Source organism: Echinops telfairi, unplaced genomic scaffold, assembly GCF_000313985.2.
Source record: "Echinops telfairi isolate 266 unplaced genomic scaffold, ASM31398v2 ScPeMD7_7421;HRSCAF=8459, whole genome shotgun sequence".
NCBI classification, from domain to species: Eukaryota; Metazoa; Chordata; class Mammalia; order Afrosoricida; family Tenrecidae; genus Echinops; species Echinops telfairi.
The window spans coordinates 15,250,640-15,275,308 of record NW_022111321.1 but is presented as its reverse complement, the minus strand read 5'-3'; the positions used below and the strand labels follow the sequence as shown (position 1 = coordinate 15,275,308).

Sequence of the window (24,669 nt, the reverse complement as noted above, 5' to 3'; positions counted from 1 at the left end):
CGAGGGATTTTCAGTGGATAATTCAATTAGGTTTGTAAGTGGGGCCCCAAATTTACAAAGCTTGCAAATATTTTTGCTTTGACAGTAATTGCATACTTTAAGTAGTGAAGGGACTTGACCAGCGATTCTGGTGGTTTTACTAGGTGTCAGCCATATGTCTCCCAGCAGATGCACCTATTACTGTACATACTGTTTACCCGCTTTTGGTGACATTGAGGCTAACCTTGGAGTCACCTCCCCCGCTGCCACATTCTCCTTTGTCGTACCACCATTTGTTTTTCAATTTGTCCAAGAGGCCTTGTTCATTCAGTTTTAAAACTGCGAGGTTAACAGCATTTCTTGAAACGATAAAACATATTTTGTAAGAAACTGCACAGCTGTTAAGATGTTAGCAGGAATGAGGACTTAAGCTCTTTTATAAGCTTCTCCCAGACGCTAAATAAACCTCTCATTTTGCCATCCTGCACCTCCTTCCACCAGAGTCCAAACCACAGGCAATTGCAACTCATTTTAAATGTATTAAACATGCACTATTTGGTGCTGTTCAATTTCACAGTTCATTTATTGTCAAATAACGAATCCTACTAAAGAGTTCCGTGGATTTTTTTCCAAAAACACTAATAAGCTTAAAATTTACTAGGAATTGAGAAAGAATTGTATCTCGTTGGATTCCTTTGTCTCTAACGATGTCAATGACCCAAGGGACGAGGGTGGAAATATATTTCCAGAAGGAAAAGTAAAAGGGCACAAACAAGCAAACAAACCCACCATATATTTTGGGTACTGATTTCCTGAAGTCTTAATCTTTTTTCTTCCTTTTGTAAAAAGATCTATTATTGCGCAGCTATAGTTTGTTTGCTTGTTTTAGACAGAAAGTTTCTAGGCTGTGGATTCCGTTTCGCGCGTGAAAGTCACAGGACCGCCAGAGACAGGCAGCAGTCGAGCTCTTCAGGGAAGAAAAATGCTTGCATGTCAATGATTTTCTTGACCCTTAAATCCATGCTCTGCTGTGTAGACACACGCATCACCTATCCAGTTTGACTATTTACATTAAGTAATTAACCTCCAGAAATTCCTGCTGCCTGTGAATACAGATTTGACAGACAAACCTTCTAGTTTAATATTCCCTATGTGTATTTCAACAGGCGCTACAAAGAGAGCATATCCAAATTATCCTCGTGGAGATTAAAACACAAAGAAAGTAATGTCTCCTATGTATTTGGTTTCTTTCCCGATTTTAGGTTACAGTTTTTGAGTGACCTACCAGTTCTTTAACGTGGCTGTCGCGGAGTTAAAGGAAATGTCTGTCAACCTAGGGAGGGCTGTGATCAGCATACCTCACTTCACTGCCCTTGGCTGCTCAGTTTGCTGACACTGGGTTTTGGGTAGCAGACTGTAAGGTGGTGGCAACCTTGTGTTGGGTAAGTCTTCTGCTGGCATTGCTCCCTACATGTTTCTTTGTCACATTTTGTATTTCAAACTTTTTCATAATGCTATCTCCTAGTTACTGAACTTCAGAATAGTGTAGACATCACTTTTACATGCCTTGGGAAACCAAAGGACCCTAATGGCTTGCTTTACTGTGGTACTCTGGACTGGAAGCTGCAACCTTTCTAAAGTATGCCTGCATGCTAAGAGAATTTGGGTACCATTTGTGCTGTGCTATTTAATAAACAGTGAGTTTGTGATTGCTTAACGCCATGGATTATAGATCAAATAAAACAATATTAATGATGGTTGAATTGGACTTGCAATTGAAATGTCACTTAACTGACTAATAAAAAAGTGCTACCTATATACTACTAATCAGTGTGTGAAGAGTTTGTCCTAATAAAATTATTCCTAATCAGTAAATGATGTGCATTTTCCAGGGTTGTGATGGTCTGATCCACCTGGTGAGTAACACTTTTCACGTGTTAACCACACATTTTGGGGATATTAACACTTTTATAGCTTTAGACTGCAATTTCCTAACTGTTAATTAATTAATTAGCTATTCACACACCCCAAAGTAAGTGCTATATTAGTGATGTGCAAGAACTAATATACTTGCTAATGTGGAGACCAGGCTGTCAGTGTAATTCACCAAAAGGATCAGAGTAAGCTGTAGACATGAATCAAAATTCAGTAAAGATAAAGAAATTTGGTTAAAAAAAGAAATCTGTTTGGAGAAAAAAATTAATTTATTGCCTGTTCACAATAAACTAGTTTCATCTTTCAACGAGTGAAAAAGAATTACTAAAATTTTGGATTTTGGAGAAGATTAATTTTATATTATAATCTCTTTTAACCTTAAACGTTCTTGTTACATGTTTTTAATGAAGTGGTATTTCTGAATGATTTTATGTGTGGGTTCAGACCTTTCCTCGGAGGACACAGGCCCTTCCATGAGAGGGTTATTTAACAGGGATATTGGCCATATCCAAAGACAGTCTCACAGCACCAGAGAAAACAAAAAAGCAAAATAAAGGAATGGATAAGGAAAGAAGCTTGACGTTTAGAAAACTGTAATAGACGCTTTCTAAAAACCACTCTACGACATTGACTTTCTAATACCATCTAATAGGCCATGTAAAAACAGGTTAGCTTCACACTGCTCTCCTTGTCTGTGCATGTAGATGTGTGCATGTATTTGACCAATACGCTCCTGCTCAGCTCACAGTGTAATTCAGAGTCCTTCCAAAAACATGCTATCCTTTGACAGAGTCTGTATGACGATCACATATGAAACTCACTTTTCTTTAATGATATGTGGTAGAAAGCATTTTTAGTTAATGTTTGAAGACAGTCAGTCTACAATATTTCAAGAGTTCTTTGCATGTTAAAAGTGCCCGCTATTTATACAATAGTCTGACGAAAGATGGAATTTCCTCATAGAACAATTTAAGTCCACAGACCTCCTGGGGTTTCTATTTAAACTGTGGCATACAGCACACAAGCAAGAACCAATTGGGTATGTGTTATATTCTATGGAATGCACTCACTGTTACATGTCACTAATAATAAGAATCATCAAAGGACTTAAAGAATATATAAAGGCACTTCACATTCGCTGAAATGGATGTTTTATTCAGATAAAAGTTAAAATTAGAATGTACTTTTTATCCAAATCAAAAGACAGAGGACCCTTGAACCAAGTAGTTGCAGATTAGGCCATGGAAGCCCTAAGCCTCAGGGGTGGGAGAGAGAGCCGGTCCTCTCCTGCAGCCCACTGGATGCTTATGCTTTGGACCCCCCTCCTTCTACTCCAGATATGACTTCAAAATCAATGTCAGAAATTCACATTGATTAGAAAGGATATTCTGATTCAGATTAAGCCTAAGAAAAGCTGTAATAGTGATCTACCAAGTAGATAAGAAAATAAAAAAATATTGTGACCTTTTTCTTACATTATTTATTCCTTTTTAAAAAGAATATTAAAGGCAACATTCACAGAATAAACTTCACTGAAACAGGTTGTTTTCCATTTTAAAACAGAAGGGGAGGAAGAAGCACTAACCGACCACCATCTCTCTGGCTGTCTGAACCAATTTGGAGAACCCAGGTGTGTTGACAAGGATCTTTTTCGAGTGACGTAGGACCTAGGTAACTCAGCTACATGTCTTTGCCTTTAAGGAATGGTGAAATGCTAGTGAATTTGATTCAAGGCCACAAAGAAAATTCTTACCACCTCCAATTTCAGCATCCCTGGAAAACTTCAAAGGATTTTCAGTCCTGGAATTATTCTCATTGAATCACGACATTATGGTATCTCTCACTGGTATGCTTGCTAACTAGATTCCTGTTTAAATATCACTTAAGACAAAAGCTGTAACAAGATAACAAAGCTAATTTTTCTATATATTAATTTTGGATAAATTCATTCAAAATAAGATTTTCTTTAAAAACACACTGAATTCAGGGTAAGACAATAATCTCTCATCCTACACCCTTCTCTAAACAAGTTATCATTAAATTCTTTAGGTTTGGATATGCTATTCTGCTTCCTTTATAATTTATTCATAATATTTACTTTGTAACATCCATAATATTTACTTCCAGATATATTTATTTAAATATATGTAAATATATTTTATTGGTGAATTACTAAAGTTCACATCTGACAAAATGTCTACTTAAGTAAGTGGGACAAATCAGAGTCAACTGAAGTTCAGGTTCCACAAAGTACAATGATTTTCTGGGATTGTTGTTATTATAGGAACGGACTGATGATCCAAACGCTCAGATTTAGTCAATATCTGCTCCCAGACTATTAAGGGTGTGTACGAGAGGGCTTCAAGAAGTTTGTGGGCTAATCATTTTATAATTCCATTTTTACATGAAATTATTGAAACCCCTGTTTAGTGTTTATAGAATAAGTAATTTACAATAGTATTTTTCACCTATTTAGTTAAAGTGAATTCCCTTTCACTTAATAGGATAGATATTTTATGGTTGATTTTGATGCTTAAGTTTATAAATATAGTGAAGTTCATGAATCTAAGTGACTTGAATTACATGAGGGTAAGTCAGAGTTCAGTTCACCCAAGAATAAGTTTATTTCGAGTCAAACATATTTAAACATATCTGTGTGACCATGGATGGCCACAGACACGTTTCCTCGGTCAATAATGCACTTGCCTTTGTCTCTTAGGGTGCTGTAAAAAATGATACTTAAAATAAGGCTGTTCAAAGAAATGGATCTTTTCATTAGCCTTTTAGCTCCATACTACTGAGGTTGATTCATGGAACAAATCATCAATCTTAACATTTACCAACAGAGAGTGAAATTCAACAAAAACAATGACTTCTGAGGGTGAGTTGCTGAACTAGTGAAATTCAAGGCAGAGCAGTCAGGTCAGTAGGTGACGGTGACTAGGGCTGGATCCAATAGGCCACTTTTGATAGACCCCCCACCCCACCCCTCGAAAAGGGCACAGGTATAATGTGGGACGAATTATGAAATTTTAAGACAACTGAAGACTGCGTGGGTGAGGTCAGGGCTATAAAAGCTGCATTGACAAATAAGCTGTACATCCCATCCATGTACCTTGTCATTCTCGAGGTTAGCGAGGGCGGTTCTGGGAAAACTTCACTGGGAAATCTTATCGCATGTAAATGGAACATGCTTTATGGATGCTGACTGAAGCTGTCATTTCAATGTGGTGTAGATTCACAGGCACAGGAGCAGAGACGGGAACACCACCTCCTCAAGAGATGGGCTTCACTCGAGACCATGTCAAGAAACAACAACTTCACATTCAATACTTTTGTGTAAATAATATTTTAATAATTATAGGGAATTACTTTTTATTTCCTCTCATATAGTGTTGGTGTTAGTAGTTTATTAATTGATCCTTATCAGAGGGGCTCCATTAGTCAGGCCTACAGTCTCTCAGATGTTATCTGTTTATTCTCTTTTCATTAGATCTTATTATCTTCCCACAGAGTTAAAGGTCCCATTTAAAAATGTCCAGAGCATTTACCTGAATGGTCCTGAGAAATTTTTTCATGTAGTCTAATTAAAAACAAACAAAAAGTCTCAAGTCATAAAAACTTCTCAATCAATAAGAAATTATGGAAAGACAAGAAAATCCCTTTAAAATCATCAGGGTGTAGAAGGCTTCACCAAAAACCAATTTCACTGCCATCGGACCAATGCTGACTCACCGCTACCGTATAGGACAGGTTAGAACTAACTGCCTGCTAGATGACTTACGTGGGAAATATTTTAAATCATAAAAATTATATGAAATGTTTAACCTTACTTGGAATTAAACTAATTGCATTACAAATTGGCAAAGATATGAGCACAGACAATGTTTAATATCGTAAAGGATTTAACCAGATGGTCTTCTCCCTACGATCATAGTAACGTTAAAAATTAGAAATAAAGTAATCTGGCTTTATACAACAATCTCCTTAAATAATTCTTACTCCTTGATTTAATAATTATCCTTTGAGGAACCAACTCTTAGGAATTAATCTAAAGTGTGGCAAAATAACAATAAAAGCTACAACTTTCTTAAAGCCACCTCCATGTCCAAAGAAGGGGAGATTTCAGTGTATGTTGGTCTACAGCAGCAGTGCATAAGCTTGATGGAATATTAAAGCTAATTGTCATAGACACAGGTGTGCAGGCCTGCCTTGGCTGCAGGAGGTTCTTCTGGATTGGGACAGAATGCCTGCATTTTCCTAAAGCTTTAATAATTCATCTGACTCAATTTTCACAATTGTCCAAGTTTTCAATGACAAAGGAAAGCCTTACTATATAATGTTAAGCAATACAAGGAACAAATCTGTAAATTTTCTGCAATATTAGTTTGGAAATAAACTATCATTAATGTCAGTGGGAAATATAGAGGAATAGAACATCTCTGGATGAATGAATTACTATGAGTTTGGATGGCATTTTATTTTTTTACTTCCCTATTCACTTCGGATTTTCAGTAATGAGTAGCGATGCTTCAATACAGTAAACAAAACAAATATTGTGAATTATTCTGGAATAAGTATAATGCTTATGGAATTTTATACAAGCCAAAATTTAAGAGTATATTCTATTTTGAATCAAATAAAAGTTGAAGAAGAGGTAAAATCTAAGAGTTATTCTTAAGGACCTTAGGAAAACATTTGTTGTTCCTGATTATGAGGTTTTCTTTGGTCCACTTGGTTGTGGGCCTCTGGTCGTAGACTGGAGCACAAGCGATGTCCTGAGCGTCTACGAAGCTTCTACCTTATTGGGTCGAACAGTTCAGGCCAAGAAGTGTGAGTAATGCATCAGTTAGCAGGCTAAGCCACCAGAAAGGATCTGCAGGAGGTTAATAGAACTTTCAGTGGCGTAGAGAGAAGAAGCCTTGGTATTTCACACATCTTTAACCACACAAGGAGTGTCTATAGGTGAATTAAATGAATGTGATTTGAATTCTGTTAAGTGGACCATTAAAAATCTGCATATACTTCTTCTGATTTCATGACTCACAACTGTGCATTGTTTTTTTCTCTAAAAAAAAATTAAAGATCTTAACCAAAAAGTATTTGAACATTTTTTACAGGAATTAAAAAAAAAGATTTTTATTGTTCACGATGCCTCCTACTTATTGTATCTCTTTCTTAAAAATTGAACAAAACTTGTGGATTAGAAAGTTAATTTGATTTAAAATTTGCTATGATATTTATGTATGCGTAGGGGCTTCAAAACATTTGCGAAAAAGTTCTATTATCATTTAATTCAATGTTCCCTTGAACTTTTTGAAGCCCCCATGTAAAAACAATGTTGGGAGGTACATATATTTCTATCTGTATAGCTATCTATATATCTATATACAGAACATTTTTTCCAAGCCATACTCTAATCAGTAAAGAACAATCTCCTGGAATAGTCTAAGGAGACGCTTCATTCTAAGTGATTCAAGTGATGACTGTATTGTCAATATTGTCCAAGGGATGAAAAGTTATTTGTGTGATACCCAGAGCACCTATTCTATGAAACAAAGATGCCATAGGTAGGGAAGAAACGAACACCACGTACAAAGTTACTGTTTGGACTGAATGAAGATGTCGCCCTTAACAGATTAAGTGGAGAAAATATGCAGAATAAGTGAGAATTTGCCACAAATCCCCATGATTTGTATAGTCAACAGACTGAGGAAAATAATAGCAATCAGGAAAATATGAAATAAGTGAAAATCAACAAGTTTTCAACATGAAGAAGAAATAGCTTAAATATGTCTGATTGCAAGGAAACGGACCTGGGTGCCCAGTTCAACTCCTTATCAGCAACTTCCATCTGGACAAAGGAAGCAGTTTCCGGCGTTGTCAATGCTCTACGAGGATTTCAGTTTCACTGGCAGCTGTGCTTTCACCCCAAATTCTCCTGCCAGTCGACAAGCACAAGGTTCTTTTGCATCGGTGGATTTGTGCACTTTTTTAAAGGCAGAATTTGGTTACAATTGTTCTACACCTGTATGCATTCGTTTTATAAAAGAATCTCATCTGCTTATGTAAAGACAATACAAGTAAGACCTATCTAAAATGATAATATCGATCAGTAACACCAAAATTATGAGAAAAGTTTTATAAGTAGAAAATCATACCAGACGTGGCATCGTTTCTGATAGGGCCACTGGCAAACACTTTAATGAGGAAGGATTTATTTTAAAAGGAAGGTTTTGCCCTGGTATTTGGACAGGATTTGTTCATTGAAGATCATACAGCTATCTTTATATGTAATACGCTGAGGGAAGGAGCACTGGATCAGGTAATATCCATGGAAGTGAATTCCAAGAATTATCCCCAAATTCCATGTCATTTGGAGTTTGCCTGGCTACTTACTGTTGAAGAAGACATGAGTCTGAGAAAGAGCATTCCTAGAAGGCACGTCATGATGTTTTGGTCAGGACATGCTAGTAATTTAGTCAGGATAATTAGCTAAGAACTGTGATCAATGAAATTATTCTCTTTTTACTATTGAGAGTTTTGTGGCAATCCTTACAAAGGCAGTTTCATTTCATGATTTTGTCCATTTTAGATCACAGCTGGATGACTAGTCTTTTAATGTTAGATGAAAATTATGGGTACTTTCCTCCCCAGTAGACACAAACACATGAACCCCCTGACTGGCATGCACTTTTAGGGACTTCTTGGACGTGGAAGTGAAATCATGAAATGAGATTCAACATCTATACTCTAGATTCTAATTACATATTTTAAAATCAATTAACGGCTAATTTCAAGTATGTCAATTAAGTGCTATAGAAAGAAAAACTTTTCCGTGACCAACGGTGGCTGCCAATTTTTTGTATTAGCATTCAACATTCAAATTCAAAGACTACAAGGATTGGTTGCTGTCCTCTGTTCTTGCTCAATCACAAGCTGTTTCCTGTAGGAGGGCTGTGATCACCTCCACTGGACACTTCTTATCCTGCCCCTGGACTGGCTTACTTCTTTTTCCTCACTGTACTTTTCATCTTCGCATGCCGTGTCCAGAATTCTAAACCATACCACAAACCAGATCACATTTACCTTTGCCCGTCTTTCGTGACTCCTGACAACATCTTCTGGTTGTTTAAAAAGCTGTAAATCCTAAATTTTGACCCAAACAACCTCCTTTAATACATATAGTCACTGGGACCTCATACAAGTTAAGTGACTTGCCCTCCAAAGTCCAGCTGGGTTGCAAGTCTTCTGTCCAGTGCTCTTTCCCACAATGCTACCCGCCATTTGTATTCTTTCCCAGAATGCCACACACTGCAGAGTCCTCCCTCCTCTGGCTCACTAAGGCAGGCTTCTCTTTGCTTGAAAAGTTTGTCAGACTTGGTAGGGATTATTCCGATTTAAGTTTGGAAGCTCTTGGATACATATATATTCATAAATATTCTTTTCACTAGTAAATTGGCAACTTTTGTCTTCCTTGAGTTCTCTTAAAGGCGGGGGTGGGGGGGAAGTAGCTAATCAACTAAACTGACACATTCTGAATGCACAAGAAAGATTACAGTAGCTATTTAAAAGAAACAATCACCAACAACCAATAAGCCAATACGATGAATCAATTTCCCTAGATGTAATTTTTTTTTTACTTATTTAAGTAATAGACATAATTAAGATATAGTCATTTTAGTACAGGAGGTGCTTTTGTGGTACAGTAGTTATGAGCTCAGTGGTTTGAACTGATTTTTGACTCTGCAGAAGAAAATGAGGCAGTCTGCTTCCATACAAATGTCATCCTTGGAAACACTCCTCTGGCTACAGGGTCACTGCTGGTCAGGATCGGTTCCTTGACAATTGAGTATGTGTAAGCTTCTTAGTGACTGAAGTTCTAGGGACATTTTTTTACTACTTGTAATCTTGGATCCCAAAAGAGCATTATTAGAAAGTTCTAGTTTAATAGATAATAAAAGGTAACATAGAAGAAATAGAAGTGGAAAAATTAAACAAACAAAACAAAGCAGAGCCCACTTGACAACATGCAAGCTCTTTTCCTGTCCCCAACAGTTCATTAAGACATGGCGTGCTTGAAATTGACTCTCAAGTTTATCTTGTTACTTCCATTACGTGGGCATCATCTGATTCTTACCATCTGATACCCATCTGATTCTTATCATCTGAGACCTGATCCAATGACTCTTCCTAGTTATTTTCTCCTACCCAGAGTCAGAATGGCCTTCCTCCCCCACTTGGTTTCTGCAGCTTTGGCTCTCAAAATCTGACAATGACTCACCATGGCTTCCAGAACAGTACTCTAACTTTTCTGACACCCAAGTCTTCCCAACAACCCAGTTACTAAGCTCTTGGTTAAACTCTACTGAGTTGGATGTTCTTCACATTCTCATTGGATCCTCCTCATGGGATCCGATGTGACAGATTTGATCCCCAAATCATGAAAGAACTCTATCAGGAGCTCTTTCCCCTCTCCTCTTTAGCTTGAACCTTCTAAATTCCTTATCATTCACTAAGGATAATCACTTATTCATTTATTTGCTCACCTAATATTTGTTTACCAACTAGTGTGTCTGAACTATCTTTTTATGGTCTTTCCCAGATACTGTAGAATCTATTTATATCCTGCTTATTTAAATTATAACACTTATTATCTGGACCACTCATAAGTCCTTTGAGTTATATATTATTTTGCCATGTTACCTGTATACATATTTTCTCCCTTTTGAAAGGCAGCAACTGTATCTTATGTCACTTTTAATACTATTCTTAGTTCCTAATAAAGAAATGTAGTATACATGAAATGACTACATGTAGAATTGATATCGGAGTGAATTTACTTGAGATGTTAATTAGCAAGCAACCCACTAAAGTAAAAGTATAGTGTGCTGCAAAATCAAAGGAAATCCTTTGACCATGAACCCTTTTGGATTTGGTCATCATCTGGTATTGAGTGTTTTAAAACAAAAGTAATATTGTTAAGTGACACATAGAAATATTAAGATACTAGCTATCATTGGGTAATAGTTGGTTCATTGTATGAGCAAAATCATCTAGGAAAGTATTTCCCTGAGATGATAAACAAAGGAGTCTAATTCACTTTTTATAGAAATTTCCATAATTAACTTTAGGGAGAAAAGAAAAATACACTAAATGATAAAATCAATTTGAAGATTTTTGGTTACTATAAAGACTAATTTATACTCCTAACTAAAATCTAATATGAAAACCCTAAATTATAGTATTTGTTCACAACTCTCTTCTAATCTAGTTAAGTTTACCAAATGAAACATATCAACTTAAAAAATGTCTTCTGTTAAATTTACTACTTAGTAGAATATAAACTATGTATTTAAATAAATTTTTTTTAACAAAACAACCTTATCACCTTCAAAGTACTCTCCATAACACTTAATACATTTGTCAAATCTGATATTCCATTCTTGGAAACACTTTTTCAAACTCCTGTTTGGATGGCTTATTGCACCTCCCTTGTTTTTCCTTCACCTCTTCTATGTCATTAAATCGCTGTCCTCAATGCTTAAATATAGATTTAACCCCCTAAACCTGTCTTGATAATATTGTTTCCCATGAAACGCTTGAAAATCACCAGTTTCAGTTTTCCTCTGTCACTGGCGGTTTCAGTCTCCTTCGCACTCGGTAGTCACGAGTCTCATGACAGACGTGTCTGCTATTGCTCACTTGCGTTCTGATGTGCACTGCGGTTAGGCGGAAATAGTTCTAATAGGGGTGGGGGGATTTTAGTGAAAATAGGGTTTCTTATGAAACAGACTAGACAAATATGAGCTAGCGGGACCTCAAAAAGAAGCTGGAAATGTGCCGTTCAAAGTTCTGGACTCTGAAGGGGACACCGAATTTAGGGTAGCGTGGACAGCTGTGCAAATAGCTGGTAACCGTGACTTCTAAGTCCTGGATGTTGAAACATTTCAAGTCTATGTCACTCTAATGTTCCCAGACTTATTTGGCCTACTGCCACCTTTTCAGGAAAAAAAAAAAGAAAAAAAAAGCTACTTAGCACCCTCCTGGCAATTAAAAACTTTTGTTTTACAGCTGGTAATCCAGGAAAAGGTGTAGGTATCGGCTTTTGTTCCAGCACCTCCAATGGGGGCAGAGTCTCTGAGAACTACAGGTCTCATAATCATGTTTTAAAATGAACATATTCTAACATTCACTTATTTCATTCCACCAATAAAATATGAAAAATCTGCTGAAATGTAAATTCATCAAAGGGTTTCACCTACATTTTCAACTACTGATGTTAACTTTATGAAACCTACATTCCATGGTTTGCAATAATTTGCTTCCTCTCAGATACGCAGTGCTCCTGAAGCTATCAATTTGAGCACCTCTGTGATATGTTTTAATGCTTATTAAACTGGGTGCAATTAATATAAGTGGAGTATTTCAGTTCTACTGAACAACAAAGCCCCAAATATGGTTTCATCGTTATTTCTATTTAAAATGACTCAAAAGAACCATGAAAAGGATTTCCTTAAATGGGATTATCATACAACATTTCATAAAAATTGGAAGTGTGTGCGTACATGCATGATATGCTAGAAGTTTCATCTTAGGCTTCTCTAGCTGGTCATCCCTGCCATACGGTGATTGGTACAAACAGCGTGTGTTGGTATTAAAATAAAATCCCTGCTCTCTTTGGGTCCTCACATGTAGGTGCCTCATCAAATGGCCACTAGGATTCCTGCAGGGAATACAATTTCCTCTACTAAAAGTATAGGAAACTTTTACGCCTGTCTCTTTCAAAAGTCTCAAGTGTTCGACTTTAATGCTATATCGAACTTATACATCTACAAGAAAATGGCAGAATTTAACCAACTGCATGACTAAGAGAGGATGACTCTATTTACCGGTAGGTTGCCAGAATTCTTTTTTCTTACATATTGCTCTTCCCCTAAAGTTTCCTTCTTTTTGAGCCCTATGTGTCACAGCTCCTTGATTCTGACGCTTTCCTAAAACCTCCTCGAGCCACTTAACACTCAGCCTCCTTGGAGGGCAACGGGACAAAGAAATATGGGGCAATAGGACCAGGAAGATGATCCCTGCGTGATAGCCGCAGTCTTTCTTCTAGCAGCTCACAGTCTGCATGCTTTTGAATCCTACTCCCTGCTTCTCCCCTGGGAGTCCACCCTACGGAAGCACCAGTCTGAAACAGAGAGCCAGGGCCAAGGATTCTAATGCTTTCCATGGAAAGCTCACAGATTCTTTCTTATGAAGCGAGAGTTACAGTAGACAATCACATAGACCAATGAAGAGAGGCCTGCCACGCGAGTCTGTAAGCAGGATGAAACAAAGCTTATGATAGTATTTCCTCCCTTTCCTCTTGTTGTTATAACTATAATCGTCATACACTTTCTTAGAAATCAAATTGATGATGCCTATATTATTTTGGAGCAAAACCCATTGAAACCTTATTACAAAGTATAAGCGATTGAAATTATATCTACTTCCTTTTAAAATAATGAAACATCTGAATAGTGATATATTTTTCTGTAGTAACACTTTGTATTAATATCTTTGTGACCTCTTACCTATAATGAATTGATTGACAGTAAGTATTCATACCCTCCATAAAGAGAAATTAACAAGTATAAAAATGTCTGAAGGCCTATACAAGATTTGGCCTTAATGGAAGATTAGACCTCATACTTAACGAGGAGGGAAACATAAATGCATCAGCATATAACTGGTGTGACCTGTGTGAAGGCTTTTTAATCCCCATGACAACATTTATAAGTGACTGTTCAAAAACTGTATTCACCTAATGCTGGTGGGTTAAAAAAATAAAATCTATAAAGAAACAGGGAATAAAAATAGGTGGGGGAGGGGTTTCCTTCAAATGGATGGAGCCCATTCTTTTGAAAGAAAACTCCCCTCTTACCTTGGTCCTGGAGCTGCTTAGTTCTCCTCTGTCCTCCTCCTAGGGGAGAAATACCCAAAGTTAAACAAAAATAGAACATGGTCTTGTATTAAAGTCAAGTTCAGTTCTGGCCAACCCCTTTCTCAAGTCTCACAAGACACTACCAACTGTCTGATACACTGGGGCTCTCACGGAGTTTAAAATCCATTTTAAGGATTAAGCCAAAGGGAAGTGGACATTAGCTGTGTAAGGTGAAGAAAAACGATCTTGGCTCTTGAGTCAGCCTTGTCAGAGACGCTTCATACATTGAAGACTGGCCTAGAAGAGCGGCATTTCCAAGCGTGTGTTGTGTGGGTAATTTTAATAAACTGGAGTGGATAATGGAAGGTGCATTATGGGACACCGAGAGCTCCTTCGGGAGAAGAGATGCCTTGGTGTTCTCGATCCATCTCCTTGATGCTCTTTGCTCTCATGTGATAGTACAAGTGTAGTACTACAAGTGACAGCATGTGTGGGGCAGTACCAAATCTGATGTGAATAGGAAATATTGTTTAAGAAAGCAAAAAACCAACTGCTTCATTACATGGGAGGGTTGGGGAAAACTGGGAAAGATATCAGAAAATAGGTGCTGGTTTTATTTTTTTTAGAACTAAGAATCACAGGCTGGATAAACATGTTTTTCCCTTCATGTGTCTGTGTCTAATGAGGAGTCCTGATGTCATTAGAGCACACAGAAGCAGCACAGTACAAGCATCATGGGTTGGGGAATTAGACAGGAATGGGCTCTATTCCAGTTCTGCCATCAATGTGACCAGGAGCTTCAGCAGCAGCATCTGTCTAAATAAATAGAACTGCACTGACTCCAAGGATCGGTGGGGTCATGTTAGCCGTCTACTAATGTACATATGCTTTGCACATAGTAGGTATATTACATTTACAGTTCCTTTCAATGACACATCACTTCTGATATATATGTTTTTCTTCTTTATCTCTTTGGGTCTAGTCTCTCCCTAAATGAGGAGATAATCCGTTCCTAGGTACCCTTTGGCGTAATTTCCAAAGTGGTGACTGGCTCCCATCAAAAAATAAAATCAAATACCAGACAATTGATTGAATCCTGTGAGACATGGAGAGTGGAGACCAAGAATGAGCCTGAACCCATACAAGATCATGTACTATTGTTATTTAACTTTGGGTAACTTATTAAAATTCTTTATCAAGTAAAATGACATTAGGTGAAAAATGGATGCACTTTGGAACTTCAGGCTGTCAGAGATACCAAGATGTGGAATGTTATACTCATTACCATAATGACCATTATGAAAATGTGCAGGGAAAAACACTACATGGATTACTCTATGAGATGCAATGCTGTCTTGCTTCCATCTATTTCAATTACCATTGGTTTAGCATGAGATTCATCCTTTGAACTCTGAACTGTCTTAATTGTCTTAAATGTATAACTATGGCATGTATTTTTCCCTTTAGGAGTTTTAACTCCACTCACGACTTTTAATGTACAATGTACTCTAAGAATGGTTACTTTGACAAAGAAGCATCTGACCTAGGGAACACTCTATATCCCACACAACGAAGACTGAAATAAGGCACTTCCTTTTCACTGAAGCAAATGAGTCTGAAATTGTGAAGTTGAGCTTAAAATGAGAAAAGGGCAAATGGCGTTTTATGAAACACCTGCTCCTCTATGGAAGTAACTTATATGACAGAGTTCAAAGGAAATATCTTTATATTCAGAAAAGATCTAGGAATCTCTGAATACGAACAACTATAGTTATACTGCTGGGATTGGATAAAATTACAGTGGCTATAGAGTCTTCATGCTTCAGGGCATAACGTGATTGCCATTTGTGATAAAGAGGAAATGAAAAGGAAATTAAATAGCACTGAAGTTATTGGGGCTACTGTGGTGCCCTTAAAAATCACCTTCTCAAGGATTTCCAATCGAAACACCACCAGATGCCTCATTACATGCACCGTTTGTCATCATATCTGAATATGGAAATTTTGTTCTCCAGAAAATATAAGCAAGTCCGTCTGCCTGCATGGGTTTCATGCGTCCTTCTTTATATAACTCAATGGATTTTATCAGATTTTTGCTTCATCAACACCTCATTTTAAAGTATTTTAAAATATAGGTACATAGGACTTGTATCCCTCTCTCTCTCTCTGCTGTTTTTCACAGAGATATGCTTTCTTTAAATATTTTTTCTGGTCTCTAGACAGATGGTGATAAAAAGCAGCTATTTACCAAAAGAATGGCTGATTGAGTCCTAAACCAGATGGGTGTCTACAGAGGTTCTGGGACTGAATTTCACGCAGTGCACTGTCTACAATTTCAAAGAGGTGCAAAAGAATTATTTGGTTGCTTTGAGAAAGATAGTAGAATCTTTCTACAATCTCAGACTGGGAGGGGAAGCAAATTTAGAGGTACCCCAGCAGTCTCCCTTCTAGGAGGACATTTCTGATGTTCCGGATAAGAAAGCAATCCCAGCCCCCATATCTGTCCAATTTTAAGTGTCGGAAAATCCTTTTTGGTACTGACCTGAAGTCTTCTGTGTCATTTCTTCCATTTGACCAGAGTTTGTCAACTTTTTATTATCAATTAAATATTCGTTTCTTAAACTCAGTACGAGTGTGTTCAAACTGCCTCGAAGTCATCAACATTGCCCAAACTATAGTATGGAAGCATCACATCATTGCTCCGTCAGTTCTCCGGGGCAAATTGTATAGTAAAAAGCCATCTCCTCCCCCCCTGCAGAGCACTGGAGAGAGTTAGAAGATCTCTTTTTCTAATCTCAGCTGTGGGACTGTGGACAAGTCACTTAACATCTCTACATTGTTATGTTTTCCTCCATCATAAAGTAGTCTTGAGAGTTGGTTAGTAAGGAGAAAGTGGAAAAAAATGTAAGGTGAATTGGCATAAAAGCTATACTGTTGCGCTATTATCACTATTATTGGTTAGTATAAGGAATATATTGCTTAGACATTTCTAGAGTTCTATCCTAAGTCATATTTAAAAGTTTTTTTAAAACAGAAACAAAATTTAAAAAATATTAATTCAATGATCTATGAATGGAGTCTGGCTTTTATAATATTATCATTTTAGTAGAAGGTAAATATGAAAAAAATTATGCCCTTGACTTTTACTGTTAGAAACAATCTGAAGTCAGCGTTTCTTAGATCCAAGTTCCTTCCATTTACCTCTGATTATCCTCAAATATAACCCAAGGGTTAGGACTGCCTTTAGCACACTGCATATCCGGGCCTCATCGACATTTTTCTCTTTCTAATACCTCTTTGTTTTGCAATTCCCCTTTCTACTCCCTTAAACCATTGCAGTCGCAGAAACGTAAAGGGCCATTCTTCCTGTCCTACAGGATGGCTAGGAGTCTGCTTCCACTCGAAGGTTTTCATGACTGAGGCTGCCTGAGGCTTTTATGACCTTGTGTGGCTGTCGCTGTAGCTGTTTGACAAGTGAACCTAAGTGCTGGGAACTAATGAAGGCTTCTCTAAGAGGATTAACCTGCGAACCCTTCATACAGCGATACTCCGGAGATTCTTCTCTGCGAGCCCCAAATCAGAAACAACTGCGAGACTTTAATGGCAGTAGCTCTTTGGCAGGGTTCACGGAATCTTCAGTGATCTGTTTGTAGAGCAGAGTAGCAACAGTCGGGAGGAGGCCAGATATCTTGTGCTGTTATTAGGAAGTATTGTTTTTGTGTCATACTTATTTGATTGACTCCAATTTAGTTTGTTTTCACCAACTAAATCCTTAGGACTTAGAGAAAAGATCGGATTCTTAACATGTCTGTAAACACATATTTGTGGGTTAATTTCTTTGTCGAATACCACAGAACCCCATCAAAGAAGGGTCATAGAAGAGAAAGTCTCATTTACCTCCCCAGGATGCACCTCGAGTTCACCTGGTTAGTATGGCCAGTAGAATTAGAAATGATAGATAGGGCCAGCCGAATTGAACATGATAGGACCAATCGGCTTCTCCCATATCACATGAAGAAGGCATAGATTGAAAAGCAGTGCTGATGTAGGGATAGTAATGTGACATTAATGAATTCTTTTTATTTGCTGCATTGTGTGATATTAAAGGAGCATGTGGATATGGTTTCAAAACTTTTTGAAAATGTGCTTCATTTTGTGGATGACGCCTAACAATTATTTTAATATTTTTCGGAAAGAATGGACACTGTCCATTTAAAATATACTACATGAAAAAGACTTTTCTGACATTAAGAACAAGCAATATGCTTAGTTCCTTGCAGCGCCTCTTAATATAATTATTTCCAAGAATACTATTATAATCATTATAATGCTTCTTCCTGGGAAAACTCTAGGCTAGGACTAGATGTTTTGGAGTATTGGAATTCCCACAATGGATTCAGTTCCCTTCCTTCTTGCACTTGCTGCTTATTCTTTCCTGCCCATTCCTTCTGTGCATTATTCCTGGGCAAATGCTGCCCTTTGGATCTTGCAAGGCTCTTTTAAGGAGCGGTCCCTCCTTGGTGGCATGTTTGTTTTGGAGAATTAAATGACTATTTTATATTTGGGTTCTCCCAGAGGCTTAGGATACTCTATGTATGTTGTAAAGTTACCTCAGATGTATGTTATTTCATTCTGAAAATAAGAGCAATAGCAATGATTTTTTTAAAGGGAGAAATAAAACATTAGAATACACGAGCTACAGTTTCATATTCCCAGATAAATTAGAACCGAGTATGATTTTAAATCAAAGCCTTTGCTATTTTCCAGCTCATTGCAAATGATTGCTAAATTATTTTCTCCTTTTACTTAAATATGAATCATAAACTAGTGTGCATCATGACTGATATTATCTTTAGAGACAAATGAAGCTAAAAATGTCTAAAATGGTGGATGAGTAGCTTTCCATTTGCTGGGTAGAAACAAATGGGTCCATTTTCATCTTTACTGAAAGCCATTATTTTGCTGGATGAAGTAGATGCTTCATTAGTGTAAAACTGCATTAAGGCAACATAACTCAAAAGTCTACCCTTAGGAATGGATTGCACCATAAAGTCAGCTTTGTAGAATTCAATTATTGGAGGTTTGATGGTGAACCAGATAATTCCATTCTTTTCAAATCACTGTCTGTCTGTCTCAAAGATCCTTTTGATGTTTTCATTAGGGCAAGTTTAAGGAGCCCCTTCTTACCCCTTTTCTGTAGGATATTCTGACCCCTCACTTCCATCCGGCCTCTACCACCCTGTACTTAGTTAAGATGCCCCAGGCTCGTTAGGGTAGGAGTCTGCTCCAGCATGCTTCTTTTCTTGTCCAAATGGAACTGTTCAAGGTATGAGTTACGTTCTCTCTGAGAACTTTTCATGGCTCCTGACTGTAATGACCTGTGCTGAAGGAGTCCTCATGGTAATCTTCCTGGTATTTCTTTCTTCAGGAGAGAAGTTTGGAGAATAGAATCCAAGACAAGTCATGTACTTAATAAAAAAAAAAGAACTCTCATTTGACTCTTACTGCTATGCTGAGGATTAAAACTAGCTGCTTCTAAATGAATGCAGTCATCTTTATAATTGTAATCTTCAGGTACATTTGTATAGTCTGAGTTCCTATAAGAAATAAAACGAATCTGATGCAATTTTCTTAATCATTGAGTGTAGACACAGAGAATAGCTCTCTAGTTATTTTCAGGAGCTACATTCGGAACATCAGGGAAGAAACATATTAAAAACATATCCAAACAATCCTTTTTTTGTGGAGAAGAATCACTCATGCCACTTAAATATAAAGACCAGAGAATGCTGTATGGCAAGATATGAAGAAATGGAGACAATCTCAATAGAAAGGAGATAGCACTGACGTTTGATCCATTTAAGTCTACTTGGACTACGTTTAAGGGTGAACAAGCACTTCCCTTCACACACAATCTCATGCACATATTTTCCCTGAGATCTTTACTTTTTACGTGAAAGACACCATCATGACAACATCATGGAATGGTTTTGTGCACTTTCTTGTTATGGAATTATAAGTCTGTAATGCCTGTCCATTAACTCATGCCTGTCAGGCATGTAGGGTTGGGCGTGGTTGAAAAACCTTATATATAAAATATTCTGGGTGAAAGATGTTTCTCTTATCACTGGAACATTACATATAACATTCTAATTTCACCTAAGAATAACCATGCCCACACATTGGACTACAATAGACAAACATGGGTTAATATAGGTCTCCCGGGATGCTTACACCTGCTGCTCTTGCTATATTTCTAGTTCTAGGATTTATAATTCTGATATATGTCCCTTCCACCACCTACTTCCATACCCCACTCTTTTTGATTCGGCATTCCTTTCCAGGCTTTGCACTACTCTTCTGTCTTCGCACTGATACGTGCCTATGCTACTTGTGCGGTACTCTCAGGAAGACAGGTCGCCCTCTAGTCCAGGGGCTTTGTAGCTTTTGTTTCAGCTTCTACCACCTTGGCTGAATGGGGAATCGGATACAGAGAGAACCTCCTGCGCTTTTGTTCCGGCCCCCCTGCCTTCCTTAGTCGACAGCTGGGCATTAGAGCTGCAGTGTTTTCCTGAAGCCCATCCGCTCTAATGATAAGTGCTATACTATGGAACCTGTATTGCTACTAAACCTATGAGAAGGACTTACAAAGTTCCTGGAAAAATTCTATTATCATTTTATCTTATTTTTCATGAACTTTTTGAAGCTCCACCCCCATCCCGTCACACACAGAATGAGAGAGAGAATTTAAATACTAATGTAGGGTAAGCATAACTAGATTTTAATCACATTTATTAATGGACTATGAACTTTGATCTTAGCTATAATTTATGTTTTCAAATATATATAGGCTCTGCATTAATGTTACTTGTGTGCCATCACGGAAATAATCTGATCTCTATAAAGTATAGATAATTCTTCGGAAAATCTTTCTAGAATTTGTCCTTCAAGCAAACGTGAAATTTACTGTAAAGCTTGGGTGGAATAATGGTGAAATCATTGGTGCTTTATGAAACGTGTATGGGGAAAATGCCCCAAAGAAACCAACAGTTTACAAATAAACTCACTTTAAGAAGGGAGGAGATGACCTTGAAAATGAAAGTATAAGGAGCCCGCATCCATCGTTGAGGAATCGATCATGTCCATGCCCTCATCGAAGAGGACCGACGATTAACAAGCCATGTCCAACACCTTCGACATCTCAGTTCGTTCCGCTTACACATTTCTGACTAAAACATTAAAGTTGAGCAAATTTCCACTCAATGGATGCCCAAGCTATTGTGTCCAATTAGCTGCAGAAAAGAGCAAAACTAAACTATCGATGGACATTTCAAACTAGTTGGATCATGATCGCAAACATGTTTTCAAAGAATTTTACTAGGAGATGAAAGGTGCCTTTACTTGTTCAAGCCTGAAGGGGAGGCACCCTCCAGACAATGGCGATCAGGAACCTGCAGAGCGCCAGGGGCGCAAAAGCCGACTGACGTCAAGGGGCACGTGCGTAGCAACTTTTCTGGATGCCCTTTGTGTGTGTGTGTGTGTGTGTGTGTGGTGGTGGTGGGGGGGATCTGGCATCGTCAAGACCAATTGGACTTCGTTGTTTCCAGATCTCACCCCTTGGTGCAAGTTTTTGGGAACTGCTTTCATTTGAAACCTTTTTGCCCCCCATTTCTTTTCTTGACACAATAGTTGTCTTATATCTGAAACGGTTTATTTCATAAACAATATTGCAGGTGTGGAGAGATTCTGGAGGAACATCAAATTATCGAGATAGTCAAGCGATAATATAAGGAAAGAGATTTTGTCTTTATGCCTCACAGTAAGCCTGAATGCTTTTTCTTTTAGAAAGTAACTTTGAAAATTCAAGTAGGATGCTGGTAAGATTGAAGTGTTTTCATGAATGGACAATTATAGTTTTGGGGTATATGTCTTTGTTTCTCTTTGTATATTCCAATTTACGGATAGTAAGTTTAGCATTATCAATATACTTGATATCATTCTGTCACCTAAAAAATGGAAGTATCTGCCAGGGGCCCACAAACTGCAATCTCTCGGTATTATGATTTACCTACTGTAATTGAGAACTGCTAGTCATTCTTCAATACTTTAAAAAAAAAATTCAATTTCTATGTCTAGCAAGTAAAAAAAAAGCTAATCTATAATAAACTCTCCTGAAACAATAAAGAGCTTTTTTCTACCATAAAGATGGATGGGACTCATTACTGTTATAATTTTTTTTAGCCCCGCCACAGATATGTGATCCAGAGTACATTTATTTTAAATTCTACATTAAAGGCTAGGATCTGACTTAACCTTCTAATTGCATATCACACTCTTTTCCATTTTCTATGACATTTGTTTGAAAATCTTTTGACCAAACAGTGGGGCCAAACCCCCCTAGACTAAAGGAAGACTGCTAGTTATTTCCCAGCACTCTCTGCTGAATCGTTCATAGAAAGAACAACTGCCATTTTCTTTCCTTAAAGCTCCACATCCCCTAAAGAATCAAAACAGTAGTGTTTGGGAGACAGTTATAGCTAATGAGCAGCTGATGGTAATGAAACGAGCAAGTTTCACGGTATCAGGAGCTACTGACCTAAAGACCTATTTTAAAAAATATATACAGTTTATAGGAAAAAAGACTCAATACCGAATAAACAATGTAGGAAGGTTTAAAAGACACTCTTGATACAGAATGCCCAATGGATAAATGCGGTTATTTTGAATTTGCTCCTACAGTACAATGAACACAGTAGATGCCTATGAGTCCAGCCCTACATTAGTTTGTTTCCTTTGAAACAAAAGAATCTTGTTAGCATAGGAACAAGAAATTAAACCTAATAAGTCACCTGCCTTAGATGGATGAGGGGGCACGAGGGGTTGGGGGTGGTGGTAAGGTGGATGCTGGTTAGCTTCAGCGCCCTCCCAATATTCTGAAAGGCAGGAGAAAATGACTGGGTTGGAGTGCAGGGGCCAGCCCGCTCAGGAAATTGTGGCGCGGATAAAATAAAGCGCATACACAAGCTCTCCATCCAGGAAGCCGAGTTGAACAATTGCCTCATTAACAAGATCCCGGGAAGGACAGGAAAAGAGGAGGAAGTCAATGGCTGATGATTATACAGCTCTAAACAGATGAAGCCCTTCAGCTTTCCCCAAACAATCCCTGTAGTGTGGATTTGACAAAGTGGCACATTTAAGAGGGAACTCTCTTGCCATCAATGGGGATCAGTCGCACCCGTATCTAAGGGCCAAATTCAGCTCCTGGAGCTTGACTTTATCAGCAGACACAAGACAGAGGACAAGGCAGCTACAGCCACAGAAAATTAATTAAGAGCAAAAGCAACGTCAAGTGAATGCAATCAATCGCCTGAACACTGATCCGCATATAAACCACCATGGCTTTTCCCTTTCGATTTCTTTTAAATGGCCTATAGAAGGTACTCTTATCTCTACCGCGCCAATTGAGATTCACTGGCTATCTCGCGTCACGAAGTGACATATTTCCCAAACAAAATGAACCTTCATAGACTCCAAAATTCTGTGATGTCAACTTACGTTTTGGAATGATTGGAATCTTTTCAAGCAGAATTTTGTTATGGATTATTTATAACTTTGGCTTTCTCCCTGCACATTTCTCCAGTTTCATATGTGATCTACGTTAAAATAAGTCTGATTTCAAAATTGGCAGCTACACCCAAATCTCTTTACTAAGTGGTATAGTTTGATCTTGTCTCCCTTTTGTACCATCCCATAGCACCCTACTTAATTATATCCGTGTTGCTTGCAAACACAAACCCTTAGTTTAACACACCCTTTCTTTTGGCCGAGGATTTGTTTCTCCAAACTTTCCCCGGTCTGTCTCACTCACTCAACACACAAGCCTAGGAACACCGAGGTTCCCTATTTGAAACCAATGAAAAGAAGTCTGTAGCTTTTAGATTGGCTTTTCACTTATGCTGGGTGACAGAACGGGTCTCATTACCTTCATTTTTCACTGGCTTACCAGAGACATCATTTTGCAAGACCAAGTTTTTGGTCAACTCCTTTAATAAAGATTCTGGTTTCTTCTTGAGCCTGTGCTCTCTGGGAGTCTCTCCTAAGCAGTACTTTGACCAGGGTAACTTGTCGCTTGTCACAATCCCAGAGAAGCTTTATTGCTTAAGGAAAATAGGAAATTCTGCCTCCTGGACATAAACATGTGCGTTCTCTATGTCCAGGACCGAGAAGGTGAAAAGGGGCAGATTTTACCAACATTTCCGTAAGAATGAAAGCTTCCCCTTTAGTCCATGTAGCTTGTTATCGGTATGCTGAAGGCTCTGCTCATGAATCATATTTCAGGTCCTAGCTGTAAACATGCTTACATTGTCAGGGTCTAATTTTACAGATCTTACTTACTCCATACTCCCTTGAAATTGGTGGGAGTGTGACTTGAGTAAGGACCATAAAACCAGTGCCCATTGCCCCCTCTGCTCATGATGGCTTTTATAAATGGATGTGGTGTCAAAATGAGTATCAATACCATCTCAGGGCAATCCAAAAATAGAAAGATGCCATAATAAAGGAAACACTGAAATGGGAAACAAAGACACAAAACCAGTGGCTCGCCAGGAAGAAAGAAGTTAACTTCTCCTTCAGACACTAGCGGCCAGTCACAAGTTCAAAGAGAAGTATTGCTGACACCATGGCAGTGTAGGTTTGGGCGGCTGATGAAGTTGATGAGCTCTGCAAGCGTCTGCTAGCCCTGCCTTAGGCCCACTGGAAACAGCAAGTGGTGAACCAGTTTGGTTTTTATATGGCCTTTAAAGATATATGTCAACTCTGATTAACCATTC

At 38.0% G+C, this 24,669-nt stretch overlaps 1 protein-coding gene across 7 annotated transcripts in view; it reads right to left on the bottom strand.

The window, feature by feature from the left end:
* The window catches only part of GRIA4 (glutamate ionotropic receptor AMPA type subunit 4), a 438,032-nt gene that overhangs the window by 13,846 nt on the left and 399,517 nt on the right, over positions 1-24,669 (bottom strand). For 3 of the 7 annotated variants that reach the window (XM_004708995.2, XM_004708996.2, XM_045297725.1), the window contains exon 14: positions 224-338. The exons of 3 other annotated variants lie outside the window; for them this stretch is intronic. In XM_004708995.2, the coding sequence (XP_004709052.1) occupies positions 224-338 (115 nt within the window). Of the gene's footprint in view, positions 1-223; positions 339-13,837; positions 13,877-24,669 lie in introns of those variants that run through there. One more of the 7 variants, XM_045297726.1, reaches the window with a different exon arrangement.